Genomic DNA, 15,200 nt, shown 5'->3' on the forward strand with positions numbered 1-15,200 from the left:
TGTGTCTCCGTGTGTATGTGTGTGTGTATGTGTGTGTATGTGTGTGTGTGCGGTCCGGGGCCTCGCTCCGCGCTCGCTCCGCTTCCCCTCACGCCCCGCCCCGGCCCCGCCCCGCCAGGGGCAGCGGCCGCTCTGATTGGCCGCGGCGCGGCGCCCTCGCGCCCACTCTTTGTGCCCGTCGAGGGTGGGAGGGGAAACCCCGTGCGAGCGGCGCCGCCATCTTGGCTGCGGGGGTGATGGGGGCGCAGCGGAGCCGCGTCTGAGGGGAAGCGGAGCCAGCGCGGAGCGAGGCCCCCGACCGGAGACACACACATACACACACATACACACACACATACACACGGAGACACACACACCGCCCCGCCGCGGGGAACGGCCACCGCGCTGCACAGCTCCCCGAGCCCCGAGCACAGGTACGGCGCGCCCGGGGAGGGGCGGGCGACCGCCCGGCCGGGCCTGAGGCACCAGGCCCCGCGATGGATTCCGCTGGGCCGGGAGGGTCCCGTAGGGAGGTGAAGACCACCCGGGGCCGCCCTGAGTCGAGGAACGGTGGGCCTGCAAGGAGCCGAGCGGCCCCGGGGCCTCAGGAGGGGAAGGGGCGGCCGGGCAGGACTAGGCCGCTCCGTCCGTGTGGCACCGCCGCCCCCCCGGTAACGCCACCCCCAAATCCGCCTGCACGCGCCTTATATTTATGTGTATTTATTTTTATGCGTCCCTTACTAGCTGTTGCAGTCGCCCGCGGGGTGTGTAGGTGTATATTATACTCTGTGTGGTCGACGTCCAGCGTTATCTGGACTTTTGATTGTTGTGTTGACCTGCGCTGCCATGAACTTTGACAAAAAAATGACTTTGAGGGCTGAGGGAAAAGCCACTTCCTATTCGAGAAAGCAATGAAAGTGCACTAGATTCGTACTGTGTTTTCTTTTGTCAAAGCTTGTTGCGGCTAAATAGAAGGGAGAAATTCTGCTCTTTCACCTGGTTGTGTGATCCCACCTGGAGTTTCTGTAACGTCTGTGAGGAGCTTTGTCTTGAATCGAAGTTTTACTGAATTGTTCTTACACTAAGGCCAGGCAAAGGGAGGTGTCTGCACTGGGGTCTGGCTCTGGAGGTTGTTTGGTGTGGCCTTTGCTTTCTATGGCTCTGAAACAGGCCCTGTGTTTGACATTTATTCAAAACTTACAGAACCCCTTTGTGAACAAGATTCACTCAGGTTCACTGTGTCCTAAACCACTTCAAACCTCAAATCACCACAACTTTTTCAATAGCCAGATGTTATCCTGTGGAATGCTTTGGCCTTGGGATCGATTCCTGTCGTGGTTTGGTTTCAGGGGCTCTTAGGATTTGCAAAATTGTAAATCTGAGTGGAAGGAAGAAGTTCCTGTTTTCCTTTTCCATTTTATGAATAACAAAAAAAAAAAAAAAGAGGAGTTATTGTGAAGGACAGCAGTTTGGAAACAAACCTGTTCTACTGGAGGTACTGGGATTTAAAATGTAAATAATATTTTAAAATGGCTTGCTCACTCTTGTGCATCTAATGGAACCTGCTTGTGGTTGGTTCTGGTTTTGCTGTGTCTTCTTGAAGCACGAGGTAGATCTTAGTTCATTTTGTTCTGAAATGTCTGTGACTTGTGTTTTCCAAGGTGATGACTCCAGAGGGTTGTGGGGATGACAACAAAACTCTGCTGGTGTCTGTATAAACTGTCCCAAACTTCCCTGATACCTCTGGACCGTGGTTCTCCTGCTGTGAACTGACTGTTCTGTAGGAAGAGGAAAATGAGATCAGTGGGGATATCCCAGTGGATAAGGGATGGCTGAGAGGATGGACATGGGAGAAAGTGCTGGTGAGGGCAGGTGTGCCATGATCTGGGTGTGGTCAGGGAGAAATGAGGTGTGCACACAGAAAAGCAGGAAGTTTAGGGAGCAAAATGGAGTAACTTGGTGGAGCAGGATGTGAAACCATGAGGAGGATAAAGCAGCACAATGTGGGAAGCACTGGAGAGCTGGTGGGGAGATCAGAGAGTGAAGGAAGTGTGATGTATGGCTTAAAGTAAAGCCAAAATTCTCGTGTGGAAGGAGAAGTGAAGGCCTGTGAAGCCTTAGAACTCCTTCCTAGGCCCCAGGCTGGGTTAAGGTGTTTTACATGACTGAAGAATATATTAAATACATTTCTCCAGGAACAGCCTGGAAAAGGCCCTGCAGGGCTGGAGCTGGGGAGGCTGAGCCCCAGAGCCTGCAGGGCACGGGGCATCCAGGGAAAGAGGAACTGGACATGGGGATGATAAGGAAATGCAGAGGGGTCTTGGACAGCAGATCACAGAGACCTGCTGGGCTGCTCTCTACTCACAGATCAGCTCAGCCAAATTCACTGCCTTGTGCTCATGGGATGCCTTGATGAAATCCAAGAGGGGAAAGCTGGAGAGGATGACTCTGGAAGAGCTGAGGGGTGAGAAAGGAGCTGGCCAGCAACAAGTGATGTTGTCAGACAGGTGTGGAGGCTGCAGCAGGCTCAGAGAGTCCTCAGGGATCAGGCTCAGCAGGGCTTTGTAAAGCCAGGCCTGCAGAAATAAAGCAGCAGAGCAGGGCAGCTGTGGGGCAGCATCTTCAAGAGGGTCAAGATGTTGGTGTGGGTCAGGAGCCCTGAGTGTCCTTGGGGTGTGGAAGTCAGAGAACCACAGTGGAATTTCATTGGAACAGACCTCATGGCTTGCTGTGGACAAGAGACCTGTGGGAATGAATTGCTTGGGGGAATGAATTGATAACAGAACTGTTATCACCTCCCAGCCTGCTGGGATTTTACAGAAGGCCACAACTGAGGCAGTGACAGACTATTCCTGAAGGAAGGTACCACTTGGACCACGTTTTGTGTGCTTGGCAAAAGTCTTCCTCAGGGGAAAAGTGCAGTTTGGAATTGATATAATTCTACCCCTCCACAACCCCTCCCCCTCATCCATCTCAGTGTTCTCTGCTAAGTAACATCCAAGGAAATCTGCAGCTTCAACTGGGAGATCCTTTCCTGTTGCACATCCTTGAAGAATGATGGGAAGAACACCTGGGTTGGCTGATGGAATACAAAATCCCTCTGGCTTCAGAGTAACTCCCCAGTGGTTCCCTGGCTGCACTGGTGTGGTTTTGTGGGGAACCTGTAGCAAAGGACAGTCCTGAGTTTGAAGGGGATGTTGTTTCCACAGGTGTGATCCCTGGGGATTGACCATCCCTCAGTTCATGGCATTACCCACATGCAGTGTCTGATAAAACCTGGGCATTGCAGGTTCTGCTCTCTTCTCAGAACACACCTGCTGCTTGCTGAGCAGAAAAATGACATTTCTCTATGCAAATGAGATCCAGGCTGGAGTTCAAACTGGATGTCCTGGAGCTGAGCTGGAAGGAACTGCCCAGTCCCACAAAGGCTGGTGTGACTCTGATATTTACAGTCGTGGTGTTGTGATACAGAATCAGGGCAGTGTGCCTGGAACTGCCTTATCTGGGGGGATCAGATGTGTTGATGCTTGGAATAAGGCTGCAGTGAGATCTCTAAATACCTGTGGAGTGCTTTTTGATTAGAGGAGGAAATGGAGATGTACTGGGATCTCATTAAGGTCATCTTTAACTTTCTATTAAAAAATGCCTCTAAGGGAGAGGTTGATGTCTGGAAATGGATGATGGTGCCACTGCTCACTGTGAGATTCCCAGGCTTAACTGGAATATGGAAATTAATTGTGCAGGCTTTGAAATGACAGAAATCTGTGCACAGTGAGCCACGAGCCTCTGGCTGGTGGCCATCCTGGACTAATGCTCTGAACTCCTGGGAAGTGCTGCCTCTGAGAAGGGAGCCAGAGCTTGTCCTGAGCTGGCAGCCTTTCCTGGAACAGGGATGGCAGGTAGGCCAAGCTCCCAGACTGAACTTCTGCTTTCTGGTAACAGTACATTCATGGCTGGGTAACTTTGATGTCAGCAGTGCTGGGGCTGAGCTGGGGATATTTATGGGCAGTTCTTGCCCTCCCAGAGGAAAGCCCCAACCCCTCATATTGGGATTATTAAGATTCACGTGTCTGGAACAGGGAGAGGGCTGGGAAGTGGAGGTGGAGCTCCAGTTTCTACAGATGGGTGCTGATTTTAACAGCTATGAGCCCCTTGCACTGCCATGTAGCTGATATTTCAGTGTTTACTGACTCCTGGTGTGCCCTGTCCTTGTCTGGACTTCCTCCTTCCAGCTGCAGTAAATGCTGAGGTGTCAGTTCTCCAAGGCTCAATTCTCCCCAGAGCTTCTCTGTTCAGTTTGTTGCATTTATTTTCCCCCTTCAGCACAGAGTCCTTCTGGAATATCACTTTTATTCCAAGGTCTGAGTACAGTTTGAATTCTGGCTAATCCTTACTGGAATTTGAGTGTTTAGGAGTTTGTTATTTGGCTGTTTTAGTATTGCTTTGGGTTTTATTTCATTTTTTCTAAAAGAAGTCATCTGTTCCCCAGAAAAGGTTCCTGACCTTTAGTAATGATTTGGAGTATTTCAGAATCTTTTTTTGTAATGTGACCCTTGGAATAAATGTAATCCCAATACCCAAGTGTTGCTTTATTTTTCCATTTAACTCCAGAAATTCTGATTAACCTTAGTATCCCTATTTCTGCAGCTTTCAGTACAGATGTGTGCCAGACACAGTGACTTCTGCAGCAGCTCTGGGTCTTGAGAGAAGGTCCAGACTTCTCCTATGAGCGAATTCCTTTATGATGTTGCTGTTCATAATGTTTTTGGAAGCCATGGGGCTGTGTGCTGGGTACAAAGGGTGTGTGGTACCTCCACCTCTGGCAGAGCCTGATGTCACTGTAACCATGAGGGTGGAGTTCTAGCAATGAGATGTGGCTTGAATTGGGTCCTCCTTTCCCACCCATTTCTTAACAGAACTTGTTGCCAAGCACAGAATTTGGTTTTCTGTCCCTTTGAAGTGGTTTTGATGCACGGTGTTGGAAAGCTGTGGCAGTTTCTGTTGTATTGAAATAGCACAGTTAGACTTGTTTACTTAAAGGGCATAATGAAGGTGGACATATCTGAGCAAGCAAACCCAGTCTGGTAAATAAACAGAGATAAAGGCTCACTTCAGTTCAGTGTGTGATCCAGCCTGCACAGAGTTCCCAGCTTGTCCATCCTTTGAAGGAGAGTCCTGCTCACCTTCCAGTGCTGCTGCTTACAGGCTGGGATAGCAGGATGCATCCCCTTGGCACTCCTGGTGTTGTGAAGGAAGAGAGGGCACCCAGGCTTCTCCAGGACAGATTTTACAGGGGTTGGTTCCCTGTCTTGGTGCTGCTTGGTTTGGTTGGGTGTTTTACCAGCATGAGTCCCAACACACTCCTGTCCTGGGAATCAGGTCTCAGGTGCAGGTGAAGTGTCCTGTCAGAACACAGGCACTGGGGCAGAAGGTGCCCAGTTTGAATGTTCCTGCACTGGGATGTGCTGGAGAAGAGAAGAAACCATCATATGTGAGGATGTTCAGGAAACTTGAAGTCCTGGATGTTTCCACAGTGACAAGTTAATTTGGAATTCCATATGGGGCTGTTACTTGTCTTTGTTTGCTGGTATTGAAAATAATCAGTGCATGTATTGGAAGAAAATGTAACTTTAGAGTCTTGCAGGAAATAAGGCAGAGGAGCTGCTGGCCTGCTTGGTGAATTACTGTCCAAAACTGTCTTTACTTTACTATCTTGGAGCACACTTGGTTTGCTGGAACAGCGTGTGTAGGATTTAGTGTGGGTGCTTTGCACACTGCTGGGATGGAGGGCCTGGAGTGTTCCCATGTCCTGAGCCAGGCAGGAGGAAAGGAGGTGCAGAGCAGAGCCTGGCACTCAGTAAACCCTTCTTAACTGCTGCTGGGGTTGTGGAGATAAGCATGTTTGCCTTCAATCTCTGCAGTGTGGAGGCTGTTGGTGTGTGCTGGGAATGTTCCCCTTCCCTATGACTGCAGTTCACTGGGAGGGATTAATTGTGGTTCAGGAAACAGTACTTTGCTTTTCAGAGGGTCCCAGGCCCCTAAGCTTTCCCATGTTTTTATTTCCTTCCAGTCCTGGTTTCGTTTGCCATGTGAATGACACATGACTGAATGAAAATCTCTCTGGGCTCAGTGTTCCTGCAAAGAGTGCCCTGTGTTCCTGATGGCTGGCTGCCTGCCTGCAGGAGCAGGGAGGGAAATGGGGAATTCCTGGCAGAAACCTTCCACTTGCTTAGCTGGTCTCAGTGGAGTTTAACTTTAAGCCTGTGGCAAAAGCAGACATTTCTCATCCCTTATGTTACCTGGCCTGTATGGATGTGGGATCTTGGTGACTGATGTATTAGTTGGTAAGTCAGTCTGTACTCCTTGCAGATTTACACAGCTGAAGTTCTAATTCCCTGTACACTTAGGAAAGCATAGGAAAACTGTGGAATATTAGAATGACTTACCCCAACCTAATCTTACTGCCTTTAAAAAAGAGCAACTGCTGCTGTAGCACTGCCCTGCTGACAAAGCCACAGCCCTGGAGACCAACTTCCTGACCATCTGATTTGTGGCTGCACCGCTTTCCAGCGTGGCCAAGAGCAGCTCCAGCCTTCTCAATAATCCTCAGCTGTCTGCTGCAAGCTGCACTGTTTCCTTTGTTGCTGTTGCAAGTCTCCAAAGTGTGATGTAATAGTTCCAACTCGCTGGTTTTGTAAAACCTCTTCAGATTTTCGTGTTGGAGTCAGATTTTATTTTGAGTTCATACATCAGCTGTTGGGGGGTGAGCGCTGCTCTGCCAGGGGCTGTGATAGCAAGGAGGGACTGAGCTTTCCAACAGCTTTCTGGATAAAATTGAATAAGTATCAGAGCATTGTTCTGCTTAGAGTTCAGAGCAAACAATGTGGGAGCTTTGCTGGGTGTCTGTGGCACTAAGCCAGTGACTCTGGGGAGCTGCACAAATTTGAACTGGGAATGAAAGGGTAACTGGGGGGAGTTGCTGATGTGAACTAAATTGGATGAATGGGGTTGAGTTTGGTGACCAAGTCCCAGTTCTGACGTGTTCTGTTTTTCTGTTTTAGTGCCACAATGGCAACTGCACCTTACAACTATTCCTACATCTTTAAGTACATCATTATTGGTGAGTACCACTGGGCACAGCCCTGGCTGTGTGGGGGTGTGGATGGGTGAGGAACCTGGGGCTGTGCCACTGCTGCTTTCAGGGGGTGCCTGTCCCACCTCAGTCCCCCCAGGTCACCACACTTGCTCTGAAGCTTCAGCAGCAGTGACAACATGAAGGCAAAAATGCCTCTGTGTGCCCCAGAACTGCTGTGGGGGGAGGCAAGGCCCAGTGCCTGTGCTGAGTTCCCTCAGTTGCTGAGGGAACCATTTCCTCTTGAAAACTGGTTTGGATGGGAAAATGGGGAAGAAATGACTGGGAGTCAGCACAGCTGGGATCTTGTGTTGGTTCAGGTTTGCTCCAGCACTTTGCATCATTTATCTCAAAGGTTTCAGAATTTCTGGTGAAGGCACAAGTGCTGATTGGAAACCATTGCATGAGGCTTGTAAACCTCATGCAGAGAAGACAATGTTTGTGTTCAAATGTTGCTTTAGCTGCAGCTTCCTTGGCTGTTTGGAGTCAGGGACTTGATTACATTCATTAGTATCCTGGAAGAACTGGTCTGGCTGTTAATTGTTTAATTGCTAATGACCCTGTGTAGGTGTAAGTGATCTGCAGTGTTACTGTACAGGTTTGTAAGGCTGCTGTGAAGCCTCAGCCTCTGGAAAAATTAGTTGTTAAAACATCTTGCTGTGCCTCACTCTTGGCATTGTGCAAGTGGATCAGTGGAAGTGAAGTGATTTCTTGTCAGTATTTTTTATAACCTTGTGAAATACAGTTGTAAAGTCAGGAATACAAATTCAGTTATTTTTGGAGTTGCTTGCAGCCCTGTACCTGTACCCAAGGCTCTGGGGCAGAAGTGACAAATTTAAGGGCTGGAGCTCCTGGGAAAGGAGTGGCTGCCTGTCTGCACCATTTGTTGTGTGGGATGAAGAAAACGTGCTTGTTCCAACAATGATTTAACTCTTCTTTCTGTAACAGGGGACATGGGTGTAGGAAAGTCCTGTTTGCTTCATCAATTCACAGAAAAGAAGTGTGAGTATTTCAGTTCCCAGCAGTTTTCCTGTATCTCCACCCCTCTTTCCTGCCTGTTTGCTTCCACCGTGCATGAGCTGCATTTGGTGTGTGAATCTGTCTGGACTGTACTGGGTCAGGTTTTTGCTTTGACTTCTGCAGATGTAGAGACAAAATGTTGATGTAGCAATGGTAAAAGTCCTGCCTGTGAGGAGTGGGAAGAACAAGATCTGTTTTTACAGCTTTTCTGGGGAATTTTGACACGGAACAAAGTGAAATCTCTTGTCTGAAATGTTATGGTTTCAATATTGGTGTAACTTGCTCACAAGCACCTGGAGTTTTTAGGGCTGTTCAGGAGTTCAAAAAGAAAAAAGAGTTAATTTTTCTTGTTTGCAGCCTTGAGCAGCACTGCCATTGTCTGCAGCTCTGTGAGTCAGGACACTTGGCCTGCCCTGGGTGATGGTGTTTCAGGCTTACTGCAGTCTGTCTCAAACATTCTTTTAGATATGGTATCATCCTTAATTAAGAATTAGCTCCTAAAGTGTGTTGCCTTGTGGTTTGCAGCAGTTGTTACCTCACTCCCTGAGTAATTCTGCAGGTATTTATCAGCACAAAGTCAGTCTGAGCTCACCATGTGCTGCTCGAGGTGTGGTAACAAGTGGGTAGGAGCTGCAGTTTAAAATACTTGCTTTTTAGTAGAAATAGGATTTTCTGACTGTTATTTTTGATTAAAATGCAGTATCAACCAATTATTTCAATGCTGCTCTACCTGTGATCAGATTCTCAGTGAGGATGTGTCTTGTTCTTGGTCTGTCAGCACCAAACCCCTCTGCTGTGACTGTCACTAACTGCAGGGAGCTTGAGGAGCTCCTCACCTTTCTTGTACTTTCTTGATCTTTCTCAAAGATGAGCTTCTTAACCTGAGTTTATCAGAAGTAGAAAGATGCCTTCTGGGGTTTGATTTGTTGTTGTTTAGAGCTCCTTATGAAAGTGGCATTTCCTGTGCACAGTCCTGTGTTTGCCCTGTCTGAAACAACCCAGATAATTGTTTTTGAAGATGTTACAGACTTTTGAACTGTATCTTTCTTGGTAATTCCCTAAAAGTTATCTTTTCCCACTGCATTGAAATAGTTTCTGCAAGGATAGACTGGGAATCAGCTGACTTGATACCTTCTGATATGTATGGCCAAACAGCAGCAGAGAAGGCAAGGAATTTTATAACTGTTTTTAAAACTAACTGCAGCTCAGGAAATACAGCATTTTATTTCTGTTTAAGTGATACACTTTGGGAACTGTAGCTGTAAAAATGCTTTCTTAGAGACTGAAAATCTAGTAAAGATAACTGCAAAGTGCTGGTAGTCACATCTTTGCAGCAAGGAAACCTTGTCCTGGAGAGATCTGATCTTTGCTCTTATTTCTCATGGCAGTTATGGCAGACTGTCCCCACACAATTGGTGTTGAATTTGGCACAAGAATAATTGAAGTTAGTGGCCAAAAAATTAAACTACAGATCTGGGATACAGCAGGACAAGAGAGATTCAGGGCTGTCACACGAAGCTACTACAGAGGAGCAGCAGGAGCTCTCATGGTCTATGACATCACCAGGTAAGGGCAGGAGCTCTGGGGGTGCTTGTCACAGCCTCGTGTGTCCTGTCTTGTCTGTGCCCTTGGCTTGTGTCTGGATGATCAGTGTCCTGTTGTGTGACAGTTCCACAGTCTGTACAAATACTTCAGGAGTTGTGTGGCTGCTTTCCTTGGGAAATGTCACTGCTGACAGACCTGAGGGTCTCACTGTTTCGGGCCGTGGCTGCCCGGGTTGAAGCTTTTTTAAAGAACTGGCTTTGTCCTTAAAAGCTGCTCCTCAGCACGTGGGTTTGTGTCTCCTGGGAGGCCCTGGGTGCTGCTCTCACCTGACAGAGTGTTCCCAGCGTGGGCACAGCCCTGGGCACTGCTGCAGTGCTGGGATGGTGTGTGGAGGGAGCACAGCCCTGCTGCCCTGGGCCTTCCCAGGCTGGCACTGCCCAGGAGAGGGGAGAGCTGAAGGTGCTGCTGAAGCAGGAATTCAGCAGATGCACCATGAAGTACCTCTGTTCCACACCTCTCCCTCTGGGGCTGTTCTCCATACTTGTCAAGCACCTCTTGTTTCTTCCTGCACGTGGAGGTGCATTTCCTGTTAAAGTCTTGAGTAAAACATCATCTGCAGTTTGTTACCAAAGTGCTCTTCTGCTGCTCAGTGTTCTGTGAGAATGATTGACAGGAAAGCCTTTAATGTGTTCTGTGCAGAAATGGGAATTGCTCTGGCTTTCCACACGTGTTGTAAGAGCCGCTCCAGGGGGTTAAAGTTGACTTGAAATTGTGGTCTGAGCCCAAACTGCTGCTTTGTGTGTCTGGAGGTGGGGAGAAGAGCAGGGATGGTGGATGTTTGCTTGGTGGATGCTGACTGTGCTATTGGCACTTAAATATTTTATAAAATACCCAGGCTAAAACTGTACTCGCTTGGTTCTTTGCAGAAGAAGTACATATAATCACTTAAGCAGCTGGCTGACAGATGCAAGGAACCTCACCAATCCAAATACTGTAAGTTGGACTTTATTTAGCTGGAAAAGCAGCATTTGCTGCTCCCTGAGCCAGAGGGGGGAGGCCCAGCCCCAAGCACCTGCAGTGGCTCTGCAGGAGCTGCCTGTGTTCTCTCCACTCCTCGTGTCCCCGCTTGCAGTGCTTCCCTTGCTTCCCTGACTGCAGCTGCAGCAAAAGGGGCTCCTTCTAAAAGTCTTGCTGTGCCACTCACCTTTCAGGGGCTGCTTGAAGCAGTTGGAGATAAACTGTGGTGAGGTTGGACCAGCTCTAACTTCTGTTCCTCTTCTTGCTCTGTGGTAGTAACGAGGTGAATGCTCTCTGTCTGAGGTTGGAATGTGAATTGGATCTTCAGCAAAAGCTGACCAGGTCTCCCAGAGGGAGGGGGAGGAAGGTTGAAGGTTCTTCTTCTGTGTCTCTCTGACCCATACCACACAACTCTTGTCCTTCAGCCTTTTCCTGAATGCCTCTAAAATACTTTAGCACCAAACTGATGAGAAGACTCTGCTGTGGCAAAAGAAACCTCTAAAGATTCTGTCTGGATTAGCAGATGATTAAACAAACACAAGAAGTGGCTCAGGGTCCAGCTCATGAACAAAGAGTAGCACCACTGCTTTTTAGGACCTGGTCTCCTGAGAAGCACTGGAAGGCTGGAGATGCTGTTCCTGCCTTCCCAGAGTGGGGAATGCTAGAGCAGAGCTCTCCTGGAGGAGCATGGTCTCTGCAGATAATCTGCTTTGCATATTTTCTTCTGGTTTTTCAGTTTTATCACTAACGAGGACGGCAGTGAAAAGGCTCACGAGCTTTTTCCCAAACTAACTCTGTCTCTCCCAAACCAGGTGATAATCCTCATAGGAAACAAAGCAGACCTGGAAGCACAGAGGGATGTTACATATGAAGAAGCCAAACAATTTGCTGAAGAAAATGGTGTGTTTTTTTTCTCTTGGGCTGGTACATTTCCTACGAGATAGTGCTGTTAAAGTGACTCCTGAGCACTGACAGCTGCGAGCTTACTCTTCCAAAGTCGTGGAATTGTGTGTACAAACTCCTGTGCCCGGGGCAGGCTGGCTTGGTGCTCACTGTCTTAGTTCTAGAAATCAGTTTGTGTCAATAATGTTTAATACTAAAATAGTGTCTTGCATGTAACTGAAGGTCTTGTGTGTCTGAATGTGTCTGACTTGGGGCTGTTTGGTGTGTTGTGCATTGACTGTTAAACCTCTGTTTCTGAACAGGTTTATTGTTCCTCGAAGCAAGTGCAAAAACGTAAGTGGCTTTTACCTGCAGTAATGGTTCAGATCCATCTGTATAAGAGGAATGTATTGGTCCTGACCAAGGACAGCCATGGAGCTGGGTATGGGAGGGGGGTGCAAATGCATAAGAAAGCAGACAAACATTTCTGAGCTCCCTTGGAGGGCGAGGTGTGTTCAGCAGCTTTGACTTGAAGGTAACTCAGGAATTAGAGCTCTGGCTACATTTCAAACACTGGTTGAATCCAAATGAACCAACTGGGATATAAGGCCTTGTCTGAGCGTGGAATGTGTACGTGTGGGTCAGTGTTTCCCAGCCAGACATTCCTTCCCTCAGGTTTTTCAGGCTGTAGAGTTTGTTCTGGTCCCTTCAGTCCCTGAGCAGTTGCTGTGCCTGGGGCTGGCTGTGTCCCTGGGGGAGCAGGTCTCAGGGACACCAGGAACCGGGGCTCCCACTGGCACCTGGCAGAGTGGAACTTCTGCTCTGGGCTGGCTCCCTTGTCTTTGGGCCTCTGTCAGAGCTCTCCTGTGCCCGTGGCTCGGCGCCTTGGTTTATTTTTGCTGCTCAGTGGTTCGTTCTCTCATTGCTGCTGCCCCCACTGGGTGCAGTGGCCAGGAGGGACCTGCTGCCGGGTCCGTCCCACAGACGGGGTTGGAGCTGGGCTTGGGGGAGCAGCGGTGGGATCCCGGCACGGTGGGATCCCGGCACGGTGGGATCCCGGCACGGTGGGATCCCGGCACGGTGGGATCCCGGCACGGTGGGATCTCAGGATGCTGGGATCCTGGCACGGTGGGATCCCAGCACAGTGTCCCTGCTGTGCTGAGGGGCAGCCCCGTAACTCTGCCGCTCTCTTGCAGTGGGGAGAACGTGGAGGACGCGTTCCTGGAGGCTGCCAAGAAGATCTACCAGAACATCCAAGACGGGAGCCTGGACCTGAACGCGGCCGAGTCGGGCGTACAGCACAAACCATCGGCCCCGCAGGGCGGGCGGCTAACGAGCGAACCCCAGCCCCAGAGGGAAGGCTGTGGCTGCTAGTGACCCTCCAGGGCTCCTCTGACCCTCCAGGGCTCCTCTGACCCCACACCTCTGCTCTCGGGAGCGCTGCTTTTGGCCGCTGCCCCGTCTTCTGTACATCTTACTGGGTTTAATTAAAACTCTGAGACAAGTTTAACACAGTACTAAACTGCTAAACAACTTTAGATGTAATCAGGTTATCAAAGGCAAGTAGAGTAATAAAACCTCTCCTGCATGGTAAATCTAGAAGTTTTTTTTTTTCCTTGATTGTCCTTGTGATAGTGTCACCGATACATAATTTAAACTGAGCACTGATGCTGGACTCCTGATTTTACACTTTCGCAGGGCTTTTGTCTTGTATGGTTTAATTTTATGGTTCTTTGGCCTTTCTCCCCCACCTCTAACTGTTGGAGCTGTCCATAGTAAAGGATGAGTTTTTGCTGTGAAATGACTTCCGATGGTAGCGAGGGGCTCTGTAAGGATGTGCTTTGTTGGAAGAATTCCCTGTGGGATGTGTTGGGGGTCGGGGTGGCGCCGGGAAGTGACCTGTTCATTCTTGTGCTCAATAGCTTTATGTCCTTTTTTTTGCCACTTCTCTCCTTTCCATTTGTTAACAGAACGTAAATATGTATAAAATTTGAAGGAACTGAGCTAACAGTTAAATACATCCTGTGTATATGATTTTATTGAAGAAACCGATGCCTGGCATTAGAACAGTGTGTAAGAAACCCCGTTTGTACAGTCTGAGCTCTCTGTGCCCACCTGCCCTGGCAGCACAGCCCAGCCCTGGCTGCAGCTCCCAGGCAGCATTCCCCGTGTCCCCAGGGATGTGCTGGGGACACAGACATTAACACTAGTGGGATCTGTCTCATCTCTGCACTGGGGGTTCTCTCCCCTCTGCTTCTTGTTGCCCTTCTCAGGCTCCATCCGTGGCCGGGGCTCTCGCACACCCCCTGCTTTTGTACCTGTACCTTTGGGAATGGGCAGAGGCTGAACTTGGCACTTGGAACAACATGTGCTCTCCAGGGATTTTAACTGCTGTTGTATTTTTTACCAGTCCTGTGTGAGGGGTTTTTTTAAGGGTTTTGCATCCAGCCTTGGAGTACATCCTTCCTGTGTGTGAGGGGTGTCACGTGGTGACCCTGCACTAAGGGGGGGTTTTACTGTGGCTCCAAGTGCAGCTTCACTTGGAAAGCATCACATGGTTTAAAAATGGAAGGGTAAGTGCTTAATGTCCCACCTCAGGCTCACTGCAGCGTTTCAAATACAAAGTAGCCTTAAAATCCCACTCTAGACACTAAAACTCCACAATGTTCAGACTTTGTAAGTAACCAGTGGTACCAGAGTATTGTACAGTCCTTGTTAAATAAAAGCCAAAACTGGAATGTGCAGACAGTGGGTTTGGGTAACTTGTGCGCTGTCCCTCTGTTTTGTCTGGTTAGTCCTTTTTTACCTCCTGTTCCTCAGTAGATGGGTATGTCTGAGATCTCCAGCTCCTGCATCCTGCTTCCCCCGAGGCTGCACCAGGGCTTGCCCAGGGACCACGACCTGCTGCTGGTGTGAAGTCAGTGTTGTAATGACTACAGCTTGTTGAGGTGCAATACCTGTACTCCCGGAGTCAGTTCAGTAGGTCTGATTGTTTCTGTCACAGAAAGGATCTGGTTGGACTGCTGTACTCCTCATTTGATGTAACAATGCTATTAATCTAAATATTTGTAAATAAAGTACCTGTATCTAGATAAACCTCACTGCTGTGTGTCATTTGCTGGGGGACCTCTGAGGGTGAGAGATCCTTCTAGTGCTGGGTTTTGTGCTCAGCCTCCACTCTGGACCTGATGGTACAAACCACAGTTGGCAGGAGGAGTTTGTCCCCCTTTTCCAGAGCTGTTCTTTAGGGGGAACAGGGCAGAGCCAGCAGGGCTCTGGTGTTTGTTTGTTCCCAGTGAGCTGTGAGTTGCTGGGTGATGCTGCACAGAAGAGGTTTATATTAATAATGTGGATGAGAAAGGGCAAGACTGAGACTGATTCCAAAGCCTGTTCCATAGGACAGGGAGAGAGGGCTGGGACAGAGTCACTGTGTCATTTCCCAGGAGTTGCTTGGAAATTTGTTTCTGAAGCCATTAATTGTATCCACAAAGCCTTTGGAGAGCAAAGGGTTGCTGAGAGCTCACCCCCAGCAGCCAGGAGGAGTTACAAGGCCAGAAATGCCAGTCCTGGACACATTCCTGCAGTGGGAGCTGCTGCTGTCCAGGGCTCAGTGTCCTGGAGAGCA

At 49.0% G+C, this 15,200-nt stretch overlaps 1 protein-coding gene across 1 annotated transcript; it reads left to right on the forward strand.

Annotated features, from left to right (window-relative positions):
• Positions 1-181: 181 nt before the first annotated feature.
• On the forward strand, positions 182-14,671 carry RAB14 (RAB14, member RAS oncogene family). Its single transcript, XM_027649752.1, has 8 exons — positions 182-413; positions 7,041-7,099; positions 8,060-8,113; positions 9,520-9,697; positions 10,603-10,669; positions 11,506-11,593; positions 11,899-11,929; positions 12,772-14,671. The coding sequence occupies exons 2-8, from the start codon at positions 7,048-7,050 to the stop codon at positions 12,947-12,949; spliced, it is 648 nt and encodes a 215-aa protein (XP_027505553.1). The 5' UTR covers positions 182-413; positions 7,041-7,047; the 3' UTR covers positions 12,950-14,671.
• The last annotated feature ends 529 nt before the right edge of the window (positions 14,672-15,200 follow it).

This window comes from Corapipo altera, unplaced genomic scaffold (genome assembly GCF_003945725.1).
Source record: "Corapipo altera isolate COAL_440 unplaced genomic scaffold, ASM394572v1 268, whole genome shotgun sequence".
In the NCBI taxonomy this organism is placed as follows: Eukaryota; Metazoa; Chordata; class Aves; order Passeriformes; family Pipridae; genus Corapipo; species Corapipo altera.